Source organism: Schistocerca cancellata, chromosome 1, assembly GCF_023864275.1.
Source record: "Schistocerca cancellata isolate TAMUIC-IGC-003103 chromosome 1, iqSchCanc2.1, whole genome shotgun sequence".
Taxonomy (NCBI): Eukaryota; Metazoa; Arthropoda; class Insecta; order Orthoptera; family Acrididae; genus Schistocerca; species Schistocerca cancellata.
Window position 1 is genome coordinate 1,048,619,765 of NC_064626.1, and position 25,911 is coordinate 1,048,645,675.

The 25,911-nt window shown below is 39.2% G+C and overlaps 1 protein-coding gene across 1 annotated transcript in view; it reads left to right on the forward strand.

Annotated features, from left to right (window-relative positions):
• Positions 1-25,911, forward strand: part of LOC126090436 (ubiquitin carboxyl-terminal hydrolase 30) — a 109,964-nt gene that overhangs the window by 68,339 nt on the left and 15,714 nt on the right. The window contains exons 5-6 of the mRNA XM_049906986.1: positions 3,457-3,669; positions 9,678-9,809. Of these exons, the coding sequence (XP_049762943.1) occupies positions 3,457-3,669; positions 9,678-9,809 (345 nt within the window). The remainder of the gene's footprint in view (positions 1-3,456; positions 3,670-9,677; positions 9,810-25,911) is intronic.

The following is a 25,911-nucleotide window of genomic DNA, read 5'->3' on the forward strand; positions in this document are numbered from 1 at the left end:
CGGGAAGAATGATTGCTGGAAAGCCTCTGTGCGCGCTCGAATCTCTCTAATTTTACATTTGTAATCTCCTCGGGAGGTATAAGTAGGAGGAAGCAATATATTTGATACCTCATCCAGAAACCACCCTCTCGAAACCTGGGCAGCAAGCTACACCGCGATGCAGAGCGCCTCTCTTGCGGACTCTGCCACTTGAGTTTGCCAAACATCTCCGTAACGCTATCACACTTACCAAATAACCCTGTGACAAAACGCGCCGCTCATCTTTGAATCTTCTCTATCTCCTCTGTCAACCCAGCCTGGTACGGATCCCACACTGATGAGCAATACTCAAGTATAGGTCAAACGAGTGTTTTGTAAGCCAACTCCTTTGTTGATGGACTACATTTTGTAAGGACTCTCCCAATGAATCTCATCGTGGCACCTGCCTTAGCAACAATTAATTTTATATGATCATTCCACTTCAAATCGTTCCGTACGCATACTCCCAGATATTTTACAGAAGTAACTGCTACCAGTGTTTGTTTCGCTATCATATAATCGTACAATAAAGGATCCTTCTTTCTATGTATTCGCAATACATTACATTAACTATGAGAGAAAGAAACATTATAATTTATGGAAATTACTCATGTCAGTTCAAAAGATGATATTTTAAAAAGCAAGGAAATCTGCACTATGTGAAGTGCCAGAAGATATTCATCTCAGCTACTCTCCTATTAATTGACAGAAAATATTTATGAAAATTTCAAATGTTTCTTAGTTATGCACAATTTTACAGAGGAATTTCTGATGGAAATTTCATTAATATTGTGTAACAGATAAATTTCGAATCTTGAAGTGGTGGACAAATTAATACTTGCATTGCATACTGGAATGCTGTATTTAAAATTCTCAGTCAAAGTTTTGCTAAGAAAATACAAGTGGTTATCTTGAAGAAGAGGATAATTTAAATTTCCAGAAGCGGTTTGAAACATCCTGTGTGATGAATCTCGCAAAGCTATGAAATGTGTTTTATGTGTAATGACCCGCACGATTATGTTGCTAACTTTGACAATGAGAAGGGCTGCAATTATTCAGTGGCTGAAAAGATGAAATGTGATTTGTGGAGGAGATTTGAAGAAGGATGCATTTTATAAGCAACAATTTCCAGTATATGTCATCGGCGAAACTGCAAAAAGATACAGGCATGAAACTGGGCAGCTTTAGTCACACCATTGTTATTTTAGTGGTGTTGAACGTGTGTGGTTATAAATCAAACAATTAACTGCCATATAAACACAAAGTTTATGCCCTGTGAAACTGAGAAGCTCCTCATGGAAGCTGAGTGTCAAATTGCTAGTGAAAAGTGAAGGTAAATAGTGAATCATGAAATATGTGTCATTGTGGAGGGAGGCAGCCAAGAATGAAATTGTTGTGGAAAATGTGTGAAAAGTGTCAATTACACATCCAGTCGTGGGGTGGGGGGTGTAGCTGTGGTAGGGATTCACTATCAAATGTTAGAGCAGAAGCAGTTGACAGAATTCGGAATGGGTGTTTCACTTCCGTGTGCATGTGTGTGTGTGTGCATGCGCGCGTGCGCGTGTGTGTGTCATCTATTTTTGACAAAGGCCTTGTTGGCCAAAAGCTTATTTTGTAACAGTCTTTTTGTTGTGCCTATCTGCAACTTAGCACCTCTGCTGTATGGTTAGTAGCAACTATCCTTTTCATAATATTGTTGGCAGTATTTTTGGTGGATTGTAACTAATAATATGCCTCTCCCCGATGCTATTCAATCTGTATATTGAGCAAGCAGTAAAGGAAACAAAAGAAAAGTTCGGAGTAGGTATTAAAATCCATGAAGAAGAAATAAAAACTGTGAGGTGCGCCGATGACATTGTAATTCTGTCAGAGACAGCAAAGGACTTGGAAGAGCAGTTGAACGGAATGGACAGTGTCTTGAAAGGAGGGTATAAGATGAACATCAACAAAAGCAAAACAAGTATAATGGAATGTAGTCGAATTAAGTCAGGTGATACTGAGGGAATTAGATTAGGAAATGGGACACTTAAAGTAGTAAAGGAGTTTTGCTATTTGGTGAGCAAAATAACTGATGCTGGTCGAAGTAGAGAGGATATAAAATGTAGACTGGCAATGGCAAGGAAAGCGTTTCTGAAGAAGAGAGATTTGTTAACATCGAGTATAGATTTAAGTGTCAGGAAGTCGTTTCTTTAAGTATTTGTGTGGAGTGTAGCCATGTATGGAAGTGAAACGTGGATGACAAGAAGAGAATAGAAGCTTTCGAAATGTGGTGCTACAGAAGAATGCTGACGATTAGATGGGTAGATCACATAACTAATGAAGAGGTACTGAATAGAATTGGGGAGAAATGGAGTTTGGGGCACAACTTGACCAGAAGAAGGGATCGGTTGGTAGGACATGTTCTGAGGCATCGAGGGATCACCAATTTAGTAATGGAGGGCAGCGTGGAGGGTAAAAATCGTAGGAGACCAAGAGACGAATACACTAAGCAGATTCGAAAGGATCTAGGCTGCAGTAGGTACTGGGAGATGAAGATGAAGAAACTTGCACAGGATAGAGTAGCATGGAGAGCTGCATCAAACCAGTCTCAGGACTGAAGACCACAACAACAACAACAATATGCTGACAGAATCTTCCACCATTACTTTATAGAAAACTTTACTATGTAACAATGAAAACACTAACGGTGAGTGTTCTGTATCAATATTTTGCATTTTTATCTTTAAATATAATATAACAAATAATTTTAAGAGACTTCAGCATACTAGAAAATGAATAGTTCTTTGCAGATTTTTGTAGATTTACTTATGAGAACTAATAATTGTAAATTTAGTGACACATTTATATATGACCTCAATGCTATCCCATTTCTTGTTTTGATTTTGTCATTGGAGAACACAATCGATGCTGTACACCACAACTACCAATTTCTCCGTTTCGTGAATGAATTCGCATACCTGTGATCTGTCTTTGGACTATATGGTAATTGTGCTTGACCCTTTTTTATGGGTGGATTGAATTGCACATGGATTTACTTTGAGGTATTCAGCTGTGTTAAAAAATTACTGTGCCTGCCACTTACTATACTATTGTCACATATGTTAGTGATTAGTTTCCAGGAAGGAAAGAAGGGAGGGAAGATGATGTGACAGCACGCATAATTTTGTATTGAAAACAGTCCTTTAGGTTGTACTGTAGTTGTTACTTAGTGTTACAGTTATAGTAAAGAGCATGCATTGGTACTTGATTTCAGTGAAGCAATTAATTTATTGTCACATCATGTCTTACAGTTCAAGTAGCATGTTGTCAATACCATATTTCCCAGTGTTTCTGAGGACATGTCGAGAGTAATTTCTTTATTCAGTTTTGTTCTTTGCTATGTAATATTGATTTTACCATATGTTTATAATTTGAGCTTATCATATCGTTTTGTTGCAGTCACCTGTGAAATATGACAAGTTTGGCTGCATATCTTTGACACTGCCACCCAACGAAACCGTATTTCGTAATAAAACGACATTATATCAACTGTTGGAGAAGTTCATGTCTCCAGAGCTAATCAATGGTGTAAGCTGTGAGAACTGTGAAAAAGTGTTTGGCGATTCAAGATCTTCAGGATCTAGCATCTTTAAAACTTGTAACCTAGGAAAGGTGTGTTGTATCTTTGTGATGTAACATTTATAACATTTGAGTTGGTATTTTATCCTATGTTTTTGCGTTAGAAATTACGTCTTCCAAACTGTTTGGTTTTGAGACCTGATTTTTGTGACTTTTTGTAAGTTATAGGTATCAAAATACTCTGACCAATTTCCCATAGTATTTTAGTAAAATTTGTTTCTAGTGTATACTGATGTAAATATTTGTGACAGTTGTGTGTTGAGAGTTCAGTTCAGTTGAAAGGGTACTGCTTGCAAAAGGCAGGTACTATTGCTCAAGCTAGTGACCCATCCCAGCTTCGCACTTGTAGCACTAAGTCCTACAGCCAGACAACTTGTCTAGCATAGTGGTAATAAATTATATACTCAAAGCTTCCTTGTGAATTAATTTGTCTATCAGTGAAAACAGTATCAAAATTCCTACAGTAGTTCCTAAGATTACCCTTGACATAGATGCAGAAAAACACTGAAAGGGTTTTAATTTATAATTTGTATAGAATAAGAAGACATGTCTACATTCTGGTAATAATAATTTTGTGTGGCTCAGTGGTCTTTTGATTGGTTGCCACATTGGCAGCTTGCATGTTCCTAACCCATCCTAGTTATCCAATGGGTGAAAATGGAAATTCTCTTTACTGTGAACAACAAACCATGTGTCACTTCTGGCGAATCTTCACATCTCTGAGAAGCAAATGCTAGGGTAAAAGGCAGACTGAAAAATGCATTACCAAGCTGTCTTGAGTTGCAGTGGTTCTTTACTTTGCTGCTTTTCGTTCCAGATACCGCCTCTTTTACAGCTGACTAGCTTATAGTTTCCATCATTGCCAACAGATGTCACTCCAAATGGCAACTTTCTCTCTCTCTCTCTCTCTCTCTCCCTCCCTCCCTCCCTCCCTCCCTCCCTCCCTCCCTCCCTCAATAATGACAGTGTTTGGAATAAGTGTAGTCATTGGGGTAGGGGTAATTCTGGGAATGAAGAGAAAACGTCTTTAACAATAAATCAAATGACACGAAATAATAAACATGAATTTGTGGTGCATCCATGTATGTATATTTCCATATGTCCAAAAAATGTGTTTTGTATTCGTATTGTTTGTCCTAGCTCATATGACCGGATCAGGGACTGTCAGTATGGTAGCATAACCTAGAACTTTTAACTCAACAAACATTGTCAGTTACAGTAAGCATGTTAGGCCATTGCAGCAATAGGTAAATCACAATTCAAGGTGACAGTGAGAAATATGTTTGTCATTTTGGAAAGAATATTCGTATAGAAAAGTCAACGTGCACAACAGAAAGAAATAATGGACTACCACAGTGGTCATGGTTATTATCTGTGACAAAGCTGTATATAAATTATCCAGTTATAAGTACTTTCAAACAAATGAAATGATATTTGTAATAAAATAAGGTTAAAAAGGAGTCCTTATTCGTGATTAATAAGTTAACTCCATAAAATATAGGTATGCAGCTGGGTGTCTATGATGCCCTTTTGCCTGTGATAGTCAAGTCTCCTTTATGGTAAAAGTTTCCACAGATAGTAAGTTTTAGTAGGAAATCAGTATGCAATGTCAGAAAATGGCTAAAAAACTTTACTAATGATACCTCATTCATACCCGAAAAAAAGGGATGTTGACTTCTTGAGCAATAACACAACCATATATATGGTTATATCCTTGCAGTTGACTTCATTGCACCTGCAGTGCTGCTAGAGTAGGGTAAGGGGTTGTGTTGGGAGGAGAGTACAAAGGATGGGAGTAAGTGGGAGGCAGTTGTGAGAAAAGTTCACTGGCATCTGGGAGGGAGAGCCAACAGGCCCATGGGATAAGAATGTGGCACCAGTGAGCTCATTCTAGCTGCAAGCAATGGGAGTAATGCAAAGGCAGAACGAACTCATCAGTGTGACATTCCTATTCTATGTGCCTGCTTGACCTACCTCCCAGCCCTCACTAATACTTCCCCGATCTTCCCTCCTGTTGCCCAACTCCTTTCTCCTGTTTGCAACTCCACCTGACACGATCACTCACCACAGATATTCAGTTTCCTGTTGTTAACAGCATGTCAGCATTAACTGTGTTCTCTTCTGTTTCATTATAGTTTGCATATAGAGTGTGTACTGTTAGATCTCTTGTGATGCGTAGTGTTGTCTATTGTGGATATGCATAGTGGCAATAAGAAAAAGTGGTGGAACCTGAGTATTCAGATGCCTTCCTGACAATCGTCGTTGAGATTAGCTGCGTTTTTTCTAAATTAATTTTGGAAAATGCTGAGATGATTTATATATACAGAGTTATAGTATATTCCTTCAACAACTACTCCGTCTGATATAGCCTAAGTGTCACACTGTAACCTACCCGCCCTTCAAAAATATATTTTTCACTTTCACTAGGAACAAAATAAGCCTTTTTATTCCATGAAGCCTGCTGTTATTGTAAATCTGTATTTTTATGTCTGTAACTTGTTTTAAATAACTGTAACAGTTGGACTTGTAATGTAATTTCAGATTATATATTCAAACATAGACCTTTGCACTATGTACTCGTCCTCCAATACCAAATGATGTCTTATTCATTACTTCCTACCAGGGTGTAACCATCTATTTAAAATGTGTGTGAAAAAAATACACATTACCAACTGAATACAGTAAAGGACTCAGATGCTGTTCAGTATGTTTTATTAATTCCAAGAAACATGCAGAGTGTTTAAAATATTTGGGATCAAAATTATGCAGTTGGTCCTTAACTGAATACTTTTAGATAAGGAACCAGTGGTCAGGAATTAATATTTCAGGCAACGCAAGGTCTTGAATGAGCAATGCATTTGAGGTACACATTTGTAAACTGCTGTTGTTTCATACCAAACAACTGCCTACTTTATTGTCACTTATGGACTATCTTTAAAAGCAATACTCATTTGTCTGTGATTTGTCCTTGGTGTAATTTACCACCTTTTACAGTTAATGGCTGGTTCTGCAACAAAATGTATTACCGAGCGAGATGGTGCAGTGATCAGCACATTGCACTTCCATTTGGGAGATCAGTGGTTCAAACCCATGTCCGGCCATCCTGATTTAGGTGTTCCAGGATTTCCCTAAATTGCTTCAGGCAAATGCTGGGATGGTTCCTCCAGAAGGGCACAACCAACTTCCTTCCCCATCCTTCCCTAATCTGATGGGACTAATGACCTCGGTGTTTGGTCCCCTCCCCTGAATCAATCAACCAACCAACAAAATGTGTTGCCTGGAAAGGCGAACATTGCATTAACATCTATTAAGGCTATCAGTTTACATAACATGTTCCCTAATTGCATAAATCAGGTCATGTAAACACATGTTGTACGTGTAAACAACAGAAAGTCCAAGATAAAATTACAACAATATTATGAAAAGGATAGATTGCTACTCACCGTATGGAAGAGACACTGAGTCACAGACAGGTGTAATGAAGAGACTGTTATACATTTTAGCTTTTGGCCAAAAGGCCTTCCTCTGAATCACACATTCACAAAAGCACAAACCACACAAAGTGTGAGGTAATGTGCAGGTATGTGAATTGTGCTTGTGTGAATGTGTGCGTGTTTTCTGCTTCAGAAGAAGGCCTTTTGACTGAAAGCTAAAATGTGTAGTAGTCTTTTTTTGTTGTCTCTCTCTGTGATGCAACATATCCTCTGTATGGTAACGACTACCCTTTTCATGATATTCACTTAGTATGTTTGTAAATTTATGATCATTTTCAGCATAATAATAATAATAATTTAATAATAATAATACCATACTGTTCACAACATCATATGGCATCTGCTGTTTTCAGGATTTTTGCAAATATATTTTATTCAGCTTGTGGTTGAATGCCCTTTCTGCCCCACAGTCAGTTATCTTTAGGGAGGGAAGTCATTTACACCATCTATTTGAGAATTGTGGCAACTTTTTTCTGTGTGTTATCATATTTTGTCTCTCTGTGTGTAATATATCTTGAGATGGAGATGGGGGAGCAGCACAGCATTTGTTTAAATTAGAGTGAAAATTGCCTAAAAACTACAGTAAGGCCGGCCAGTGTACCACACTCATTAATATGTCATGCTGATTTGATACAGGTTTGGCTCGCCTCCCTCCACTGCCAGTTAAACTATATCATCAGGTCAGTAATAGTAAAAGCACAAAAATCTAGTAAAAAGAAAACGCAATAAGATCAAAACTTATAATTATGCTCCAAATGTAATGTCTGTATGAGTCTTCATAAATTCTCAGATTAATTCTAAACAAACTACCAACCACCAGTTCTGCATTGGCATTGGTAAAACTAATGTGATGTTATCAACAATACATTTTTGGTAGGTGATTTGTAATGGCTGTCAAGTAATGTATAAAATGCATGTTTGACCATAAGCTGCTTTTATTTTAAACCCAAATATCCACCAGTTTCAGCCATGGCCCATCTTCACAGATAAGGGTTAAAATTGTTTAAGCCACAACATTACATACAATTGTCATTACTTAAGTAATGTGAAGAGCATGTCATGTATATCAATATATGTCACAGGACTTTTAGAAGCAAACATACTAATAACAAGTGTACATAGAGAAGTACTCAAGACTGCTCTGTGTACGCTTGTTATTAGTATGTTTGCTGCTACAAGTCCTCATCATATATTGATATTCATGACATGCTCTTTACATTACTTAAGTAATGACAAATGTAATGTGGCTTAAACCATTTTAACCCTTATCTGTGAAGTTAGCCCATAACTGAAACTGGTTGATATTTGGGTTTTACATAAAAGTGGCTGATGGTCAAACATTGGAAAATCCAGGATGAAATGTAACAATATTATGAGAAGGAAAGTTGCTATCACCATATAGCAGAGAAGCTGAGTTACAGATAGGCACCACAAAAAGAGTGTGTGTGTGTGTGTGTGTGTGTGTGTGTGTGTGTGTGTCTATTGCTGACAAAGGCCTTAATGGGCGAAAGCTTTGATTGTGAGAGTCTTTTTGTTGTGCCTATCTACGACTCAGCATCTCCGCTATATGGTGAGTAGCAACTTTCCTTCTCATAATACTGATGGTCAAACATGCATTTTATACATTTTACACATTTTACACATTATCTATAAAAGTTGTACAGCATTTTTATTCTGCAAATGAAGCTCAGTGGTTTCTTGGGACTCGGTAGAACTCAAGCTGCTACATTCAAAGTGGGTTGCTAGATGTCAGGTTTTATGACACACAGTGCATCTACACTAACAATAAACAGCATCTCAAATCCAGTTACAAATGGTAATACAAGATATATAAGAAAAATGGTAGCAAAGTTTAAAAACAGGTGTTCAATTGACTAGATAACATGAATTGTGTCAAATGATGTCAGAAAATGTTGCTGAACCAACCTGAAAAATTGCTTGGCACTTGATTTTTTTGTATTACTTTGTGTTCTTAACCTTAATAGTTTCCTGTGAAATATTTGGCTTAGTTTTCCAGGAATTGGTGTTTATTAATGCATAGCGAACATCATAGTGCTGTTGACGCCAATATCCTATAGCAGAAGTGATTTTGGAAAATATTTCTTAACTACTTAGTGTTAAGAAGACAAATTCATTTCATTCTTTAGTGTATTACATAACTGCCTCGGGCAGTGAATGAGGAAAACACATGGCACTTCAAAAAGTAACTTTTATCATCTCCTTTTTATTGAACCCAATTTAAATTCAAGTAAGATTCTCAACTAGAATAATAAAAAGAGGGAAATAAATAAAGGTACATTAGAAATTCATGTAATTAGAAAATATGATAAAGGAGAACAGAAAGACTGAGTGAGAAATAATTGAATGGAGCTCTAGAAAGAGAGAGTTTTGCTGAAGTTGTTTAGAAATATATTTCAGTTGACTATACTTATGATCACGATCAAGCTATGTTCTGTGTTTAATGAGAAAAGCCTTCACTTTTAACAGCTGTTACTTAGATTTCCAGTTTTCAACTTGTCACTTACGTGAACCTTATCTTTTTTACAGCTTCCTCCATGCCTTATTTTTCATATCCAACGCACTACGTGGCAGAGTAGTGGAATGACAAAAAGGCATGATTACATAGAATTCCCAGAAATTTTATCCATGCACTCATATATCTATAATCAAACAGAGAAGGTAAGATTTGGTTTAAACATAATTCTGTGATTTATGAAGTTTCATTTAGTTAAACTGAACTCCATTTACATTTAAGGCAAAACTACTCCCTCTGGGGTATTTCAGTTTTGAGACTTAATATTTCAGTTTTATCAGACTTATACTAAAGTGAATGGAATTTAAGATATTCTTCTTAAGGTTAGCAGTTGCTTTGTTACTTGATCCACCCATCATAATTCTGTTTTATCATGGTTTCCCCAAACCAGTTCCAGGTGAATGCACTATCTGATCAAAAGTATAGTATTCATTAATATGGTGAGTCTCCACCTTTCGCCTTTGACTGCTTGGCTCTGCTGAGAAAACTTTCAATGAAGTGTCTTGAATGTGTGTGGAGGAATGGCAGCCCATTCTTCTTTAAGATCCAAAACTAGACAAGGTAGTGATGTTGAAAAGCTGGGATGCTGAAAAAGAAGTCAACGTTCTGACTCATCTCAGACGTGTTCCTGTGATTTCATGTTTTGACTCTGGGCAGGTCAGTCCATTTCAGAAAGTTATTGCCCACGAACAATTGCTTCACAGAAGCTGCTTTACGACAGGGTGCATTGTCTTGCTGATATAATCATGTCATAATCTTTGAATCTATTCCTCTACTGTACGCAGTACACATTGCTGTAAAATGTGTCCATATCCTTCTGCATTTAGCTTTTTCTTAAATGCAATAAGAGGTCCCCATCCTAACCAGGAAAAACAACCTTATACTGGAACACCACATCCTCCACACTTCACTTTTGGCACTACACATGGTGGCATGTAGCATTCCCAGGCATTTGCCAGGTCTAAACCCATCCATTGGACAGCAACACTGTATAGCATCATTCATCATCATACCAGTTTAAACTTGATAACTGACATGATGATTTCTATCATCTTATATTTTCAAAATCTTTTCATGAATTCACTGTGTTGTTTCTCCCAGTATTTTGGCCAATTATTGACAGTCTTCTTGTTAAGTTTCTTTGTGAATCTGCGCTTCATCATTTGTTTTCCAAAGGACTTAGCAGTTTCTTATAATGTCTTAAATTATATTAATTTCTTTTCCTTGTTATTGTAATTTCTGTATTTGTTTTATCCCTGTAATCATTTTTTATTTTCATATTCTTGGTTTTGGTTTAGAATCAGAGATGTTGAAAATGTGTTTTACCCATTTAGAATCATTCATTCATCCTTTTGTGGCCTTAGAAATGAACTCCATGATTTTACATTGTGCCCTTAATTTTTTTCTGTTTTAAAATATATTTTGTTGTTGTGATTTTTAAGCAGCTCCTGTTTTTATATTTGGCCTCAGTACAGGGCTATTAAAAAACAAGGAACAAATTTCAGACATTTGTTGCTTCCAAACTACAAGAGGTAGAAACAAAATTCCAACATGTTAGGGAATAGAAAAAAGTCACATGGAACTAAATGCGGACTATAGGGAGGGTGAGTGATGCACTTCATGTTGATTTTTTACAAGAAATTCACCAACAACATTGTCAAAACGCGGCCGGACATTATCGTGGTGCAGCATCCAGCTGCTTCACGGAAATGTGGTCTTTTGCACCTGATATGGACTAGCAATGTTTTCAGGACATCTCTGTAGTATTGTCCAGTTACTGGTGTGTGTGTGTGTGTGTGTGTGTGTGTGTGTGTGTGTGTGTGTGTGTGTGTGTGTGCGCAAATACAACATGCTGATAAAATTCCATGAATATCAAAGAATGAGATGACAATAACTTTCCCAGTAGAAACAACCACTTTTGCTTTTTTGGGGGTTGGTGATGAAGGAGATTTCCACACTGCGTTTTGCTGTTTGCTCTCAGGATCAAAATGATGTAGCCAAGTTTCATCAGCAGTGATTACATTTGAAAAAGACTCCGGATCTTCCTCTAACATCAACTTTAACTGCATGCAGACCTGCACACGAATGCCCTTTTGTTTGGGAATCAGCAGTCTTTGAACCCATTGTGCAGAAATTGTGTGATTTTTATCTGTCACCAACAGCTGGGTGGCACTCAATGAAATGTTCAGTATTTCAGAAAGTGATCTTAAGGTAATTCGTCACCCTTTGTCACTGTGACAGCAGCAGTGTTGATGTTTTCTTCCATAAGAGCAGTAACTGGAGCACCGGGTCCACCTTCCTTTGAAATTGATTGTCTCCCCTCTTTAAACATTTGAAACCACCTTCAAGCTATGCTGTAGGCAAGAACAGATTCTCCATAGGCCTCCTGTAACATTGTATAGGACTGAGCTGAAGATTTGTTGAGACGAAAGCAGAATTTCAAAGCCGTGTATTTTTCCTAGTGTGTTACCTCCATTGCAGCGGTAGGTGATATGAACATGTCTGATCTTGCCTGCCTCTCACAGGTGGGGAAACAGGAGTCCCAACAATGAAACTACTATGACAAATTTGTTGCACATTAAGCTAACAGAATATCATAAGATTAAATTTTAGTGCGAGAAATTATGACAAAAAAAATGATCATTTTTTATTGAACAGCCATCGTATTAAGGTACTAGGAAACCTGATAGTTTGTGCGGCGTGATGACAGCTAGATGCCTGGAGATATGGATCCATGTGCGTGTGTTTTCTGTACACAGAATGTCCCAGTGACCCGTCATTCTTACAGTGTACTAGCACCTCTAGAAAGGGTAAAGACGCATCTTTTTCAGTTTCCATCATAAGCTCAATGTTCTCATGTAATGAGTTTAAATGACAGAAGAATTTTTGCAGTTCTTGTGTGCTGTGGGCCCATACAAAAAAGTATCATCTACATGATGCCAGAAAACCATGGACTTTAAAACGGCAGATTGTTTAGGAAAAATAAGATATTTTTCTGAAGGAATCTGGTGTTTGAAAGTCCATGGTCTTCTGGCATTACGTAGATGATAGGTTAACTTCTGTCCACCAGTGAAGAGCTTGGCTCTGGTTGGATCCATTAAAGACAATTTAACAACTGAAAAAAAAAAAAAACGGGCATTTACAAAATTCCCTGTGAGTGTGGTGCTGCATATATATAGGCCAGATGATGTGATCTGTCCAGGAGCATTGTACAGAACATCAAAGATACATCTGTCTTCGGCAGCAGTTAAAATTAGCAGAAACAGAACACTTTATTTCCATGGGATGCTCAATGGAATACAATAGAAAAAAATTTTGCTTCATTTAGTTTTTGTGATTCAGTAACCAAAGAATCAGTGGAAATGCATCTTGCCGATAAATTTATAAAATGTGACAACAGCTTTCATCTGGATAAAAATTAGAATCCTATAATTAAAATTACCCAGTCACAGAGGAATTGGCAGGGTCAATCAATACTCAATGATTAGATCATCTCCCCTATCAACATTGAGGGCAGCACACATGACTCGGCTGTGACACCCATGTCATCACCTGACACATGCACCGAAAGACACCAGCACAAGTGCGAGATTTGGCATAAATACTGTGAATCCAGCCGGGCTCTTCAGTAATTGTCTACTCACCTAAATATGGCTGGACATCTCTGGGCTGAAACATAGTGGCAGAATGTCGAAGGGATCAGACTGCACACTCGAAAATTATTAGAAGTCATGCTGGGTATTATCAAACAATGGAAAATCCAGAATGGAATGTAACAATATTATGAAAAGGATAGTTGCTACTCACCATATAGCAGAGATGCTGAGTCTCAGATAGGCACAACAAAAGACTGTCACAAAATGATCTTTCGGTCAACAAAGCTTGGTTAATTCTGTGGATGATTCATTCTGTGGATTGACGAGATAGGGTAAACAGAATAACTGTCTACAGCTACTCAGAAATAGGAAGAACTTGAAAACAACAAAGGCAAATATGAATAGAATAAAAAGCCTTTGTTAAGAGAAATGATTGTAGTGTCCTTGATGTGCCGAAGTCGCCCTGGTTCACTTACTAGCTGCTTTAATTCATAAATAGTTTGTGTCGGTGAGAGCAAATAAAAGAACACTGAAATCATGCTTATACTTGAAATAGCTGCTTCCACTGTTGTATGAGTATTGCAGAACCATACATTTGCCATTGAAAGCCTGCATACAGTATGGGAAATTGCACCTCACTTCAAAATAATTTTGCCCGACATCCAACCACTCTTTTGTAGTATTTGAAGGCCGAAGGTAAACAAAAAAATGAACTAGAACAAAAAAAACACACACACACACACACACACACATACCAGTGCTGATGTGATTTGACTAAATATAAACAGAAATGTGTTGTTCTTTTCCCGCTTCCTTTTGATGTATCACTACAGTGCTGCATGTTCAGAAATAAACACACATTTGCATCTTCTTGGACTATTGACTGTAAAGATTAAGCTTGAACTAAGAGTTTTGTAGTCCAGAGAAACAAATTCTGTAAGTGGTCATCAACTGAGTTTAATGTAGTTTTCCAAGGATTTCACCAAAGCCTGAAAAAAACTCACGGGTGTAAACTCACCTTAAGAGATCATGAAGTAGTACTGATGTTTATCACTCTTTGTGGAGAATGTACATGGAAGAAGACAGACCAGCCAAAATTATAGATGAAGAACACCTAATTTGTTTAATGGTGGGTCACATTCTTGGATTGCTGTATCAAACCAGCAACCAAGTATTGTGAAGCTGTGTTACATTTTAGCTTCCCTGACACTGTATTTTACATGGTAGAGTTACGGAGACATTTGGGACAGATCTTTTGGCAGCCATTATTGGCTGAAAAAAAAAAAAGGTTAGATGTCATTCACATTATTAACAAATGGAATGGCTGAAAAGTAGATTTGAATAAGGGCAAAGAAATCACAACACAGAAACTGCAAAGCTTAGAAGAAATGAGGACACATGCCAACTTTATTGGCTGGCTCGAAGAAGCTACAGTTCTGCAAATTAAATCCTTCAGACAAAGAAACAAAACTATTGCACTATTGTTGTGGTGAGATGATAATTGTGCAGAGTGAAAACACACAATAAAGATGCACAGAACACAATGCTCATAAGCAAATTACTCTAATGTTATTTTTGTGCTAACTGGCAAAATATTTCACAAATTTCATGATAAATGGCAAAAACTAAGAGACTGCTCATGCAGACAGAGTGGAAGACATGGCTGGATTTAGTTTGGCATAAGATAACAAACTGTGCCCATGCCTGTCACATGATTGCAGCAGTGTTCTACCCATACTGCCAACAAATACTGTGAACTGCTTCCTGGAACAATTAGCTTGTGACTTATGTGATCTACCCTTAAATTCTTAGTTTCTGTATGAACCAATCATGGTCAAAGAATTTAACTGAGCACTGCTGTGGGATAAAATCATGGTCCCAGAAGTATACAACATTCCTTACATCATATTATCACACTTATCAATGCAAGAACAGAAACTCCTCTGCAGTCTGTTAAATAAAATATGAGATTCTAGAACTAATATTCTAGATTGGAAGATGGCATTAGCCATTCCTATTAAAAACAAGGGAAACCTCCAGACTAGAGGTTTTTGAAAACCTGCAGCAGAAATTATAATCTTATTTAATTGATTATTATAATTCAACTTCATGTTGGGGGGGGGGGGGGGGGGGGGGGAGATGCAGCTCATGTTATTTTTGTGACGAATGACAAAATAGTTCTCTACAATCATCTAACACAGTTCTCATTGTCTGCATGATGTGAAGAGGGTGTTGCATAAATGAATATTGTTTTAAAAAAATGCTCTGTTGTGAAATTTACTGAATCTGTTCCCAGCAGACTTCAGCAGTGTTGTTGTTAACAGAAAACTACTGCATAATACACAGATTATTTCACATGGTTTTATCCAATTTGGAAACCTACAGTCAATAGCAAAATGTATACATTGTTGTGCGAAATGTGTAAAAAGTTGTAAACTGTTTATTTGATTGCATTGTACTATTATTTATCAACATAGTGGCACAGGTTATAGAAATCTTTGAAGATGGTGATAGTAATTTAGGGAAAACCTTGTGCTCTCCCTGTCACAGTGATTTTCAGCTGCTGTCAAGCTTTTGCGGGTTTGTTACATAGTATTGTAACAAGTTCCTTGTATCGATCATCAGACTCACTTCCTGATTTAACCAAAAACTTCAGAGAAATCCTCAGTTCATTATTGTATAAGTTCTCCAGTCATACTGTAATTGTTGGTGAGGACTTGAATTACCCTACAATCAATTGAGAAAATTACAATTGTGTTAGTGGTAGGCAAGACAAGACATCCTGTGAAACATTACTAAATGTCTTCTCTGAAAATTACTTATAACATACAGTTTGGAACCCCACTTGTAAAGGAAATATATTATGTCCGATGGCAACAAATAGGCCGGACTGTTTTGAGGATGTCCAAATTGAAACTGGTATCAGTGATCACGAGGCAATTGTGACAGCAATGATTACCAGAGCATAAAGGGCAACTCAAGCAAGTAGAAATATTTATATGTTCAGCAAACTAGATAAAAAGCAGTAACGGGTATCTCAATGAGAAAATAGAAACTTAGCATGTGACGGGTATGTGGAGGAACTATAGATCAAGTTTAAAAGGATAATAGTTGACCATGCATTGCGTAGATATGTACGCAGTAAAACAGTTCATAATGGGTGGGACCATTTATGGTATACAATCACTGTAAATAAATGGGGACTACTGCATAATAGGTGTGAGAAAAGCTTAGATGCTGAATGAAACGTACATACATACATACATGTATATTGATTTTTTAACTGAAGGATGGTTACTTATCACATTTTTTATTTTTCCTTGCAATAATCAATAAATTCATTTACCGAATAAAATAGATTGTTCTCCAGTATTTCACTAATTGTGTGCTTAAGGGTATTATTGTTCTTTATTTTGCTGATATTGTTCGGAAGGCAATTGAATAGGTACATCCCCAGGTATGTTACACTTCTCTCATAACATTGGATTGCTCTTTGTTTCCAGCAGTCTCGTGTTTCATATTTTTGAACCTCTTAATTTTTCTTAAAACTACTAATGTTTTTTCTTAGTGTGTTCTTGTGTGTGTGTGTGTGTGTGTGTGTGTGTGTGTGTGTGTGTGTGTGTGTGTATTTGTTACTGTTGAAATGTTTAGGAGGTTAAATTTTGATCTACAGCTTGTTCGTTGTTTCATATTGGTCATTGTGCATGTAGCCCATTTGCGTACAATGAGTATCTTCTTCATGTGTACCAACATTCCCAATAGTTTTATTCCAGATGAAATTACTGATTCAAAGTGTGCAAAGTAAAACATTTTGATGACTTTAATACTTGCAGTTTTGGCTAACTTTTGTAGTGCATAGCAGCCTGAATTTAATGTACTATTTATACTACTGATGTGCCCTGTCCATGTTAATATATCATCAATGTGGAAACCCAAAAATTTTACACATGGTACTTGTTCAATTGTGTATTTCTTGATTTATAACACTAACTCATCAATTGTTTTTTGTACTTAATTATCCATGTGTTATTTCTAAACCAGTTTTCTAGTCTACATAATACACTTTTAGCTCCATGTGCAGCTTTCTCTAGATCCATTTCTGTAATTGAAATATTTGTGTCATCTGCAAATAAATTGATTTTTTGAGAATTTCCTCTGGTAGGTCATTGATATATATCAAGAACAGCAGTGGCCCTAGGACATGTCCCTGCGGCACACCATTTTGGATCATCCCTATGTCTGAGTACTATTTATTTCTCTCATAATCTGTTATTGCCATCTGTTGTGACTCGCCGATCTTTCAAAGTGCCGCCGCGCAATTACACGCGTCCTCTACATGCGGTGCTGTCTGCCAGCCATGCAGCAGCAGCGCCACCTAAGCGGCCAGCCAGCCAGCGGCCGCTAGACTGGGACTCAGTTATGATTTGACTGTTAAAGTGTACACACGTCTTACTCTGTTTACTTGATCTGTGACTTTCATGTATTGCGTCTTCCTTGAAATATATTTGTTCAACTTGAAGTTATTACAATTGGCGACGAGGATGGGATTTTTCTTTTCCATTGTTGACCCACATGTTTCCATGGCTACTTTAGAGCAACTATTGCAAGGTCTCATAGAGCAGCAAGCGCTTCTCACACATGCGATTCGTGATTTCGTCATGGTATCAAATGCGGGGCGTCTCTCGTCATTGTCTCTACCTACTTTTCCTCCTTACGAAGAGATGGCGGAAGACTGTTCTGATTACAAAAAAAGTCTTCGACAGCACTTCTTGGCATTTCACGTCGCGGACGAACAAACATGTAAGCCTCTGTTCCTTTCATGGATTTCACCTCAAATGCATTGGTTGTTGTCGCTGTTGGCTCCTTTGAAAGATCCTGCGTCTTTGTCCTTTGCTGAAATGTGCTCACTTCTGTCCGTCTATTTTCAAAAGCAAATGCATGTGGTAGCCTCTCGTGTTGCCTTTTATTGTTGTCAAAAACAACCAAATCAATCCTATCGTGCTTGGGCTGCCGAACTTCACGTCCTCAGTAGAAATTGTCAATTTGTTACTGAAGTTCACAAAGAATCCTATGTCGACTCCATGGTACAGGATGCTATTATCCGATCGGCGCCCAACAAAGAAGTTAGGCAATGTGCTCTTCAGTTGGCAAATCCGACTCTAGATGAAGTCCAATCCATCGCTCAGTCTTTTGAAGTTTCTCGCGCCACTGGAGTGCAAATAGAGGCACGGGGCGTGCGTCGAGGAAATACAACCTCTGTGCGATGTTGACAAAGCGTGTGGTGTGTTCCCGCCGGCCGACGTGGCCACAGTACGCTCCCACACGCAGCCTCGGCCTAACTGTAAACAAACCTCTAAGAAACTGCAGCAAAACCCAATGTCCGTGGTGTTGTATGAAACATTCATGAGAAGATTGTCCACAATGTTGGGGCCGTGTGTCACAAATGCAAAAAAAAAGTGTCATGTGTCATCCGTTTGCAAATCCGACCGCTTACATGATGTTCTTGAACATGTCGCTGATTCTGACTCTGTGTTGTCTGTCAGTTGTACTTCTTCCCTTTCAGGGAAGTTATTCCTCTCTGTCCAAATACTTGGTCGAGATGTTCACATGCAGGTGGATACTGGTTCTGCTGCCACTATCATCAATTCTCAGAAGTATCTTCAGTTGGGTTCTCCAATCCTGTCACCTGTCACTAGGCAATGACGGACTTACAATAAACAGAAGATTTCTCTCTTGGGACAATTTGATGCTGAGGTATCTTACAAATCTGTCGTTCGCACTGTTCCCATATTTGTGGTCGACCATAGTAACGCGGAGAAGCTTTTTGCGTTTTTGGGTTCTCCATAGATGACTCTGTCAATATCGTCTCTCATGCTATTCCTTATGCTCAATTGGATTCCTTGTCGACGACATTTTCGTCCCTTTTTTCTCCTGGGTTAGGCCGTGCAAACGACATTGAAGCTCATATCACACTCAAACCCACTGCTCAGCCTAAGTTTTTTCGGGCTTGGCCCATTCCTGTGGCCCTTTGTGATTGGGTCAAACGGGAGCTGGATCGTCTCACTGCTTCAGGGGTCTTGCTTCCTGTCACTTCCAGTGAGTGGTCCTCTCCTGTCGTTGTCGTAGCTAAGCCATATGGTGATATTCGTCTCTGTGGTGATTTCAAAGCCACTGTAAATGCTCAATGCCTTATCGACACTTACCCTATGCCTTGACCTGAAGAATTGTTCACTAAACTTGCTGGAGGCCAGTATTTTTCTAAACTTGACCTGTCAGAAGCTTATCATCAACTTCCTCTGAACGCTGCTTCCTGGCAGTTTCTGGTCCTTAACACGCCTTTCACCCTCTATCAATATCAATGATTGCCATTCGGGGTTGCCAGCGCCCCTGCTCTCTTTCAGTAATTCTTGGAACAATTATTGCTCACTGTCTCTGGGTGTACAAATTAGCAGGACGACATTGTTGTCACTGGCTCCACCACTGACGAACATCTTCAAAATCTCCGCACACTTTTTCATGTCTTACAGACTGCCGGTCTTAAGTGTAATCTTCAGAAATCAAATTTTTTTCAGGCATCTATCACATACTTGAGGTTTCAACTCTCTCGGGATGGTATTTGTCAGCTTCAGCAAACTGTCGCTGCGATTGATGCCCTTCCCAGCCCTACATCTGTTAAGGAGCTGCAGCCTTCTTAGGGAAAATAGCATACTATCACTAGTTTTTACTGTTTGCTGCTTCGGTGGCTCAGCCGTTGCATCGCCTGTTGCATAAAAACGTGCCTTTTCACTGGTCTGTGTCATGCGATGCGGCTTTCCAGAAATTGAAGACTATGCTGAAACAGGCCCCGTGCCTGGATACTTATTGCCCTGGCCAACATCTTGTTCTTGCCACGGATGCCTCTCAGTACGGGATCGGTGCAGTCCTTGCGCACCGTTTTTCTGATGGTTCTGAACAACCCATTCCTTATGCCTCCAAAACGCTCACGGATGCCCAACGAAAGTATTCTCAGATTGAAAAAGAAGCTTTGGCTATTATTTATGCTCTTCGTAAGTTTGGTGTTTTTCTCTATGGATCCAAATTTCATCTTGTTACGGATCACAAACCACTTGTTTCCTTGTTTCATCCATCAACATCTCTTCCCGACAAGGCTGCACACCGCCTCCAGCGTTGGGCTCTTTACTTGTCTCATTTCAAGTATGAGATTCATTTCAAGCCGACGGGTCAACATGCGAATGCTGATGCACTGTCTCGCCTTGCCATAGGTCCTGATCTGGCATTCCATAGGGACGAACTTTTGTGTTTCCACCTGGATGTTGCCGAGCAGTGGGTTGTGGATGGGTTCCCCATCACCGGGGACCGGCTGGCGGCTGCTACGGGTTCTGACCCTACCCTCTCCTGGGTTTTACGCTGTATTCAGAAGGGTTGGCCAGATCATCCGTCTGCTAAGACTTCTGATCCGTTGCGGAACTACTACGCTTTGCGCTACCGCCTCACGGCTAGGGATGGTGTTATCCTCCTTTCCACCGAAAATGCTTCGCCACGTGTTGTGGTACCTGCGTCTTTGCGTGCTTCCTTCACCAAGGGAACTGGGGTGTCTCTCGCACAAAATCTCTGGCATGCTATCATGTGTACTGGCCCAGCATCGACTCTGAAATCGCACACATGGTCGCTGCCTGCGGCCCTTGTGCGTCACAGGCCACTGCCCCGACGTCATCTTTGTCACCGTGGCCTTCCCCTGAGAAGCCCTAGGAGCGTATTCACGCTGACTTCGCAGGACCTTTTTTAGGTACTAATTGGTTTCTCGTTATTGACGCCTACTCTAACTTTCCTTTCATTGTCCGTTGCACGTCGCCTACCACCGCGGCAACCACCAATGCTCTAGCTTGCATTTTCTCTTTGGAAGGCCTTCCCTCTACTCTTGTTACTGATAATGGTCCGCAATTTGCCTCTTCCGATTTTGCGGATTTTTGTGCCCGCCACGGCGTCATGAATGTCACGGCCCCTCCATTCCATCCACAGTCAAACGCTGAGGCTGAACAACTGGTCCACACATTTAAGGCTCAGATGAGGAAACTCCTGACTTCTTCTGCTGCTGATGATGCGCTTCTCCAATTTCTGGCTTCTTACCGTTTCACCCCCATGGTTGACCACAGCCTGGCTGAGCTCTTACATGGCTGACAGCCCTGCATGCTACTTCATCTTCTGCGGCCTTCCACCTCACGGCCGCGGGTGTCTTTGCTTGACCGGTTCACCGCTGCTGACCTTGTATGGGTACGGGGATATGGCAGGCAGCCAAAATGGAGTCCTGGCCGCATCTTACGACACTGTGGCCAACGCCTGTATGAAATCCAGATGGACATGGGTGTTGCAGTGTGTCATTCAGACCAGGTTCGGCCTCGTGTGCCGTCAGCGCCTGTTCCGGATGCCACTACACCACCTTCGGCTCTACCTGACGCTCGGGATACTGGAATCTCTCATTACTTATAACGCAGTGCTCTCACCATCATATCGGTGCCAGCACAAGAACTGACGCCACCAGGAGACGCGCCCATGCAGGAACCAGATGACCATCATCTGTCGGAGCAACTCTACTTGCTTCCTTCTCCTACGGACGCGGACACATCGCCCATGTCTCCTGTTATAACAACCGGACTTGCCGCAACGGGCAGATTGATGCACGGGACTCGAGCAGATTTGACCCCCACGTCTCCTGTCATCTCGACCCGTTATCATCGGGGACACTTCCATCTGTACGGGAAGCCTCTTCCTCGAGACTTTACGGCCAGTCAAACAACACCTATGGACGTTAGCAATCTACAGGCCACCTCCATCAAGACCTGTGCAAAAAATTCAAAGGGAGGAGAAGTGTTGTGACTCGCCGATCTTTCAAAGTGCCGCCGTGCAGTTACGTGCGTCCTCTACATGCGGCGCTGTCTGTCAGCCATTGGACTCAGCTATGATTTGACTGTTAAAGTGTACACACATCTTACTCTGTTTACTTGATCTGTGACTTTCATGTATTGCATCTTCCTTGAAATATATTTGTTCAACTTGAAGTTATTACACCATCTTTTGGTATTCTGTTCATTAAGTAGGATTTTATAAGACCGAATGCCTTTCACCCCATAGAACTTAAGTTTTTCAGGGAGAATGTTCTGTTTAACTAGGTCAAAAGCTTCAAAGGTTTTAGATGTTACTGGTATAAGGTCTGTAGATTCCAGATTCTGTAATGTCACCTCTTTTGCAAAGTGGTAGCATAGCACCCTAGCATTTTTTAAACTATCTGGATACAGTCCTTCTGTGATTGCCTCATTAATCATTTTGGTCAAGGGGGTAATGATCTATTTAGTTGAAAGTTTAATACTCTTATTTGAGATACCCTAGATGTCCTGGGTCCTTGTGTTTTTCAACTTGTTTATGATTATATGAATTTGCATTTGCAAATAAGGACAACCATAAGGTATGAAATGGAATGATGACAATGAAAATTTGTGCTTGATTGGGACTCAAACCCAAATTTCCCGCTTATTGTGAGTAGTCACCTCACCATTGGCTATCTGTGCACAGCTCGTGGCCAGACTCAAACTTCCATATCTCGTCAACCATGTGTCTATGATCTGTATTTGTACATCCATTATGGATATTCCCGTACAGGTAAGACATTGTACTTGAAAGTCGCTTGCCCAGTTTCGGCAGATAAATACAATGTTTCACCATGGCTGCAATCACTGCAATGCCAAGGAACTTTGCATTGTAATCAGAATAACAGAGGCACTGCAATATCGTTGTATATGATTCTCATAACGTCTTCTTCACTTGTTGGACATAGATATATAGAATTTTGTAGTGCATGTCTTTTCTCTATTAAATCATTCATAGCACTTGTTGTCGTAAGTCACATATCCTTTGTTAGATTTCTGCACCATTTATGTTGTTGTTGTGGTCTTCAGTCCAGAGACTGGTTTGATGCTGCTCTCCATGCTACTCTATCCTGTGCGAGCTTCTTCATCTCCCAGTACCTACTGCAACCTACATCCTTCTGAATCTGTTTAGTGTATTCATCTCTTGGTCTCCCTCTATGATTTTTACCCTCCATGCTGCCCCCCAATACTAAATTAGTGATCCCTTGAGGCCTCAGAACATGTCCTACCAACTGATCCCTTCTTCTAGTCAAGTTGTGCCACAAATTTCTCTTCTCCCCAATTCCATTTAATACCTCCTCATTAGTTGTGTGGTCTACCCTTCTAATCTTCAGCATTCTTCTGTAGCACAGAAGCTTCTATTCTCTTCTTGTCCGAAGTATTTATCGTCCACGTTTCACTTCCGTACATGGCCACACTCCACACAAATACTTAAAGAAACGACTTCCTGACACTTAAATCTATACTCGATGTTAACAAATTTCTCTTCTTCAGAAACACTTTCCTTGCCATTGCCAGTCTACATTTTATATCCTCTCTACTTCGACCATCATGTTATTTTGCTCCCCAAATAGCAAAACTCATTTACTACTTTGTCTCATTTCCTAATCTAATTCCATCAGCATCACCTGATTTAATTTGACTACATTCCATTACCCTCGTTTTGCTTTTGTTGGTGTTCATCTTGTATCCTCCTTTCAAGATACTGCCCATTCCGTTCAACTGCTCTTCCAGGTCCTTTGCTGTCTCTGACAGAATTACAATGTCATTGGCGAACCTTAAAGTTTTTATTTCTTTTCCATGGATTTTAATTCCTACTCCGAACTTTTCTTTTGTTTCTTTTACTGCTTGCTCAGTATACAGATTGAATAGCGTCGGGGAGAGGCTACAACCCTGTCTCACTCCCTTCCTAACCACTGCTTCCCTTTTGTGTCCCGCAACTCTTATAACTGCCATCTGGTTTCTGTACAAATTGGAAATAGCCTTTCACTTCCTGTATTTTACCCTTGCCACCTTCAGAATTTGAAAGAGAATATTCTAATCAACATTGTCAAAAGCTTTCTCTAAGTCTACAAATGCCAGAAATGTAGGTTTGCCTTTCCTTAATCTATCTTCTAAGATAAGTCGTAGGGTCAGTATTGCCTCACATGTTCTAACATTTCTACGGAATCCAAACTGATCTTCCCTGAGGTCAGCTTCTACCAGTTTTTCCATTCATCTATAAAGAATTCGTGTTAGTATTTTTCAGCCATGCAGTTACTGTTATGATGTTTTATTACTATACATCAAAGACGTTGGCAAGATCCTTGACTATGGCATTAGAGATGGCAGTCTCTATTGAGTATCACATGCAGGAGCTAAACTGAGAGATTGTTAAAATACTGCAGAAATATGAATCATTATTCTGCCATTGAACAACCTTCTAAGAAATCATAAAAAGGTTGGGAGTAATGTGAGTGTAACTAGACATTATTTGGTTATCTTTTTTTAAAATTGTTCTTACTGCTGCAGTTATCAGCATTTCTGGAAACAAGCCTTTGAAAGTTATTGGTTGGCTGCAAACATTGATTATGGCTGGTTCATTTAAGTCAGAATTAGATGTTATTGTTTAGCTGTGTCTGGTATGGCTTACTTGTAGATCTTGGTTGTCAGCATGTCTTTGTAACCAAAAAATTACTAGGAAGGAAGAAAGATTGATGCTCACCATGCCGATAGCATCCTGGAAAGGTATATGTCCTCTGAGTGGTGGTAAAATACATATATCTTGTGGGGTTCAGCAAGCATAGCTTGGATATGGATTTGATGAACCAGCAGGCTTCTCAGGTTGAGAATTGATTGACACTGTAAAACTGCTATCACTCTTAAGGTCTTGGTGCGCTTGATTGATGGTGACAGAACATTTTGTGTCAAAGAAACTAGGGACTTTGGCTTAACTACCTAGATCATTAGGATGCTAGAAAACACCATTAACATGACCTCATTCCAACCCACTGAGGAGACGAATGTGTATTAAGATGAAACACTCATAATCAGCAACTCGTGGAATTTCTGCTGTTAGGCTTACTCAAGAATGTGGATCTCTCTCCATTTCCCTTCCTTCAATTGATTAAAGACTAGTATTAACTCTCAACAACCCATCAAGCAGGCTCAGGAGGGAGAAAGAGGAAGAGCACATAAAAAGACAACTTCAGAGACACACACTAGTTAAGCTGGACAAGTGTGAGGTAAAGTTTCAATTTATCTATTTGTGGGAAATATCCATTCATTCATCTGTAATGACTTCAGAAAATGGAGAAAACTTAATAAGAATAACTTCACGCTTCTTGAATGCAACTATATTGGCAGTAAAATGGAAAAAAAAGGTTACAAAGACTAATAGGAAAACTGAAGTCTATGAACATTGACTGTTAAAATCAAAGCTAAAAGATTGTTTAAAAAAATTAAAAAGCAGTGTTATTCAATCCATGAATTTTAAAGCTTTAGATAGTAAAAACCCACACATCTATTTTTTAATATGTTGCATATACAACTTATGATGTTTAGTAAATTCGTGATCCTTTCAGTACTAATACTCCTAAAGAGTGTACTAAATTTCAATAATTATTATTGATTGTCAGAATTATTACTTGTAACACTAAGAGCCATAGTATGACCTTTGCAAGAGGCAACATATTGATGGCTCCATCCAAACAAAAGTAAATAAATAAAATTTAAAAAGTAGCGTGCAGACT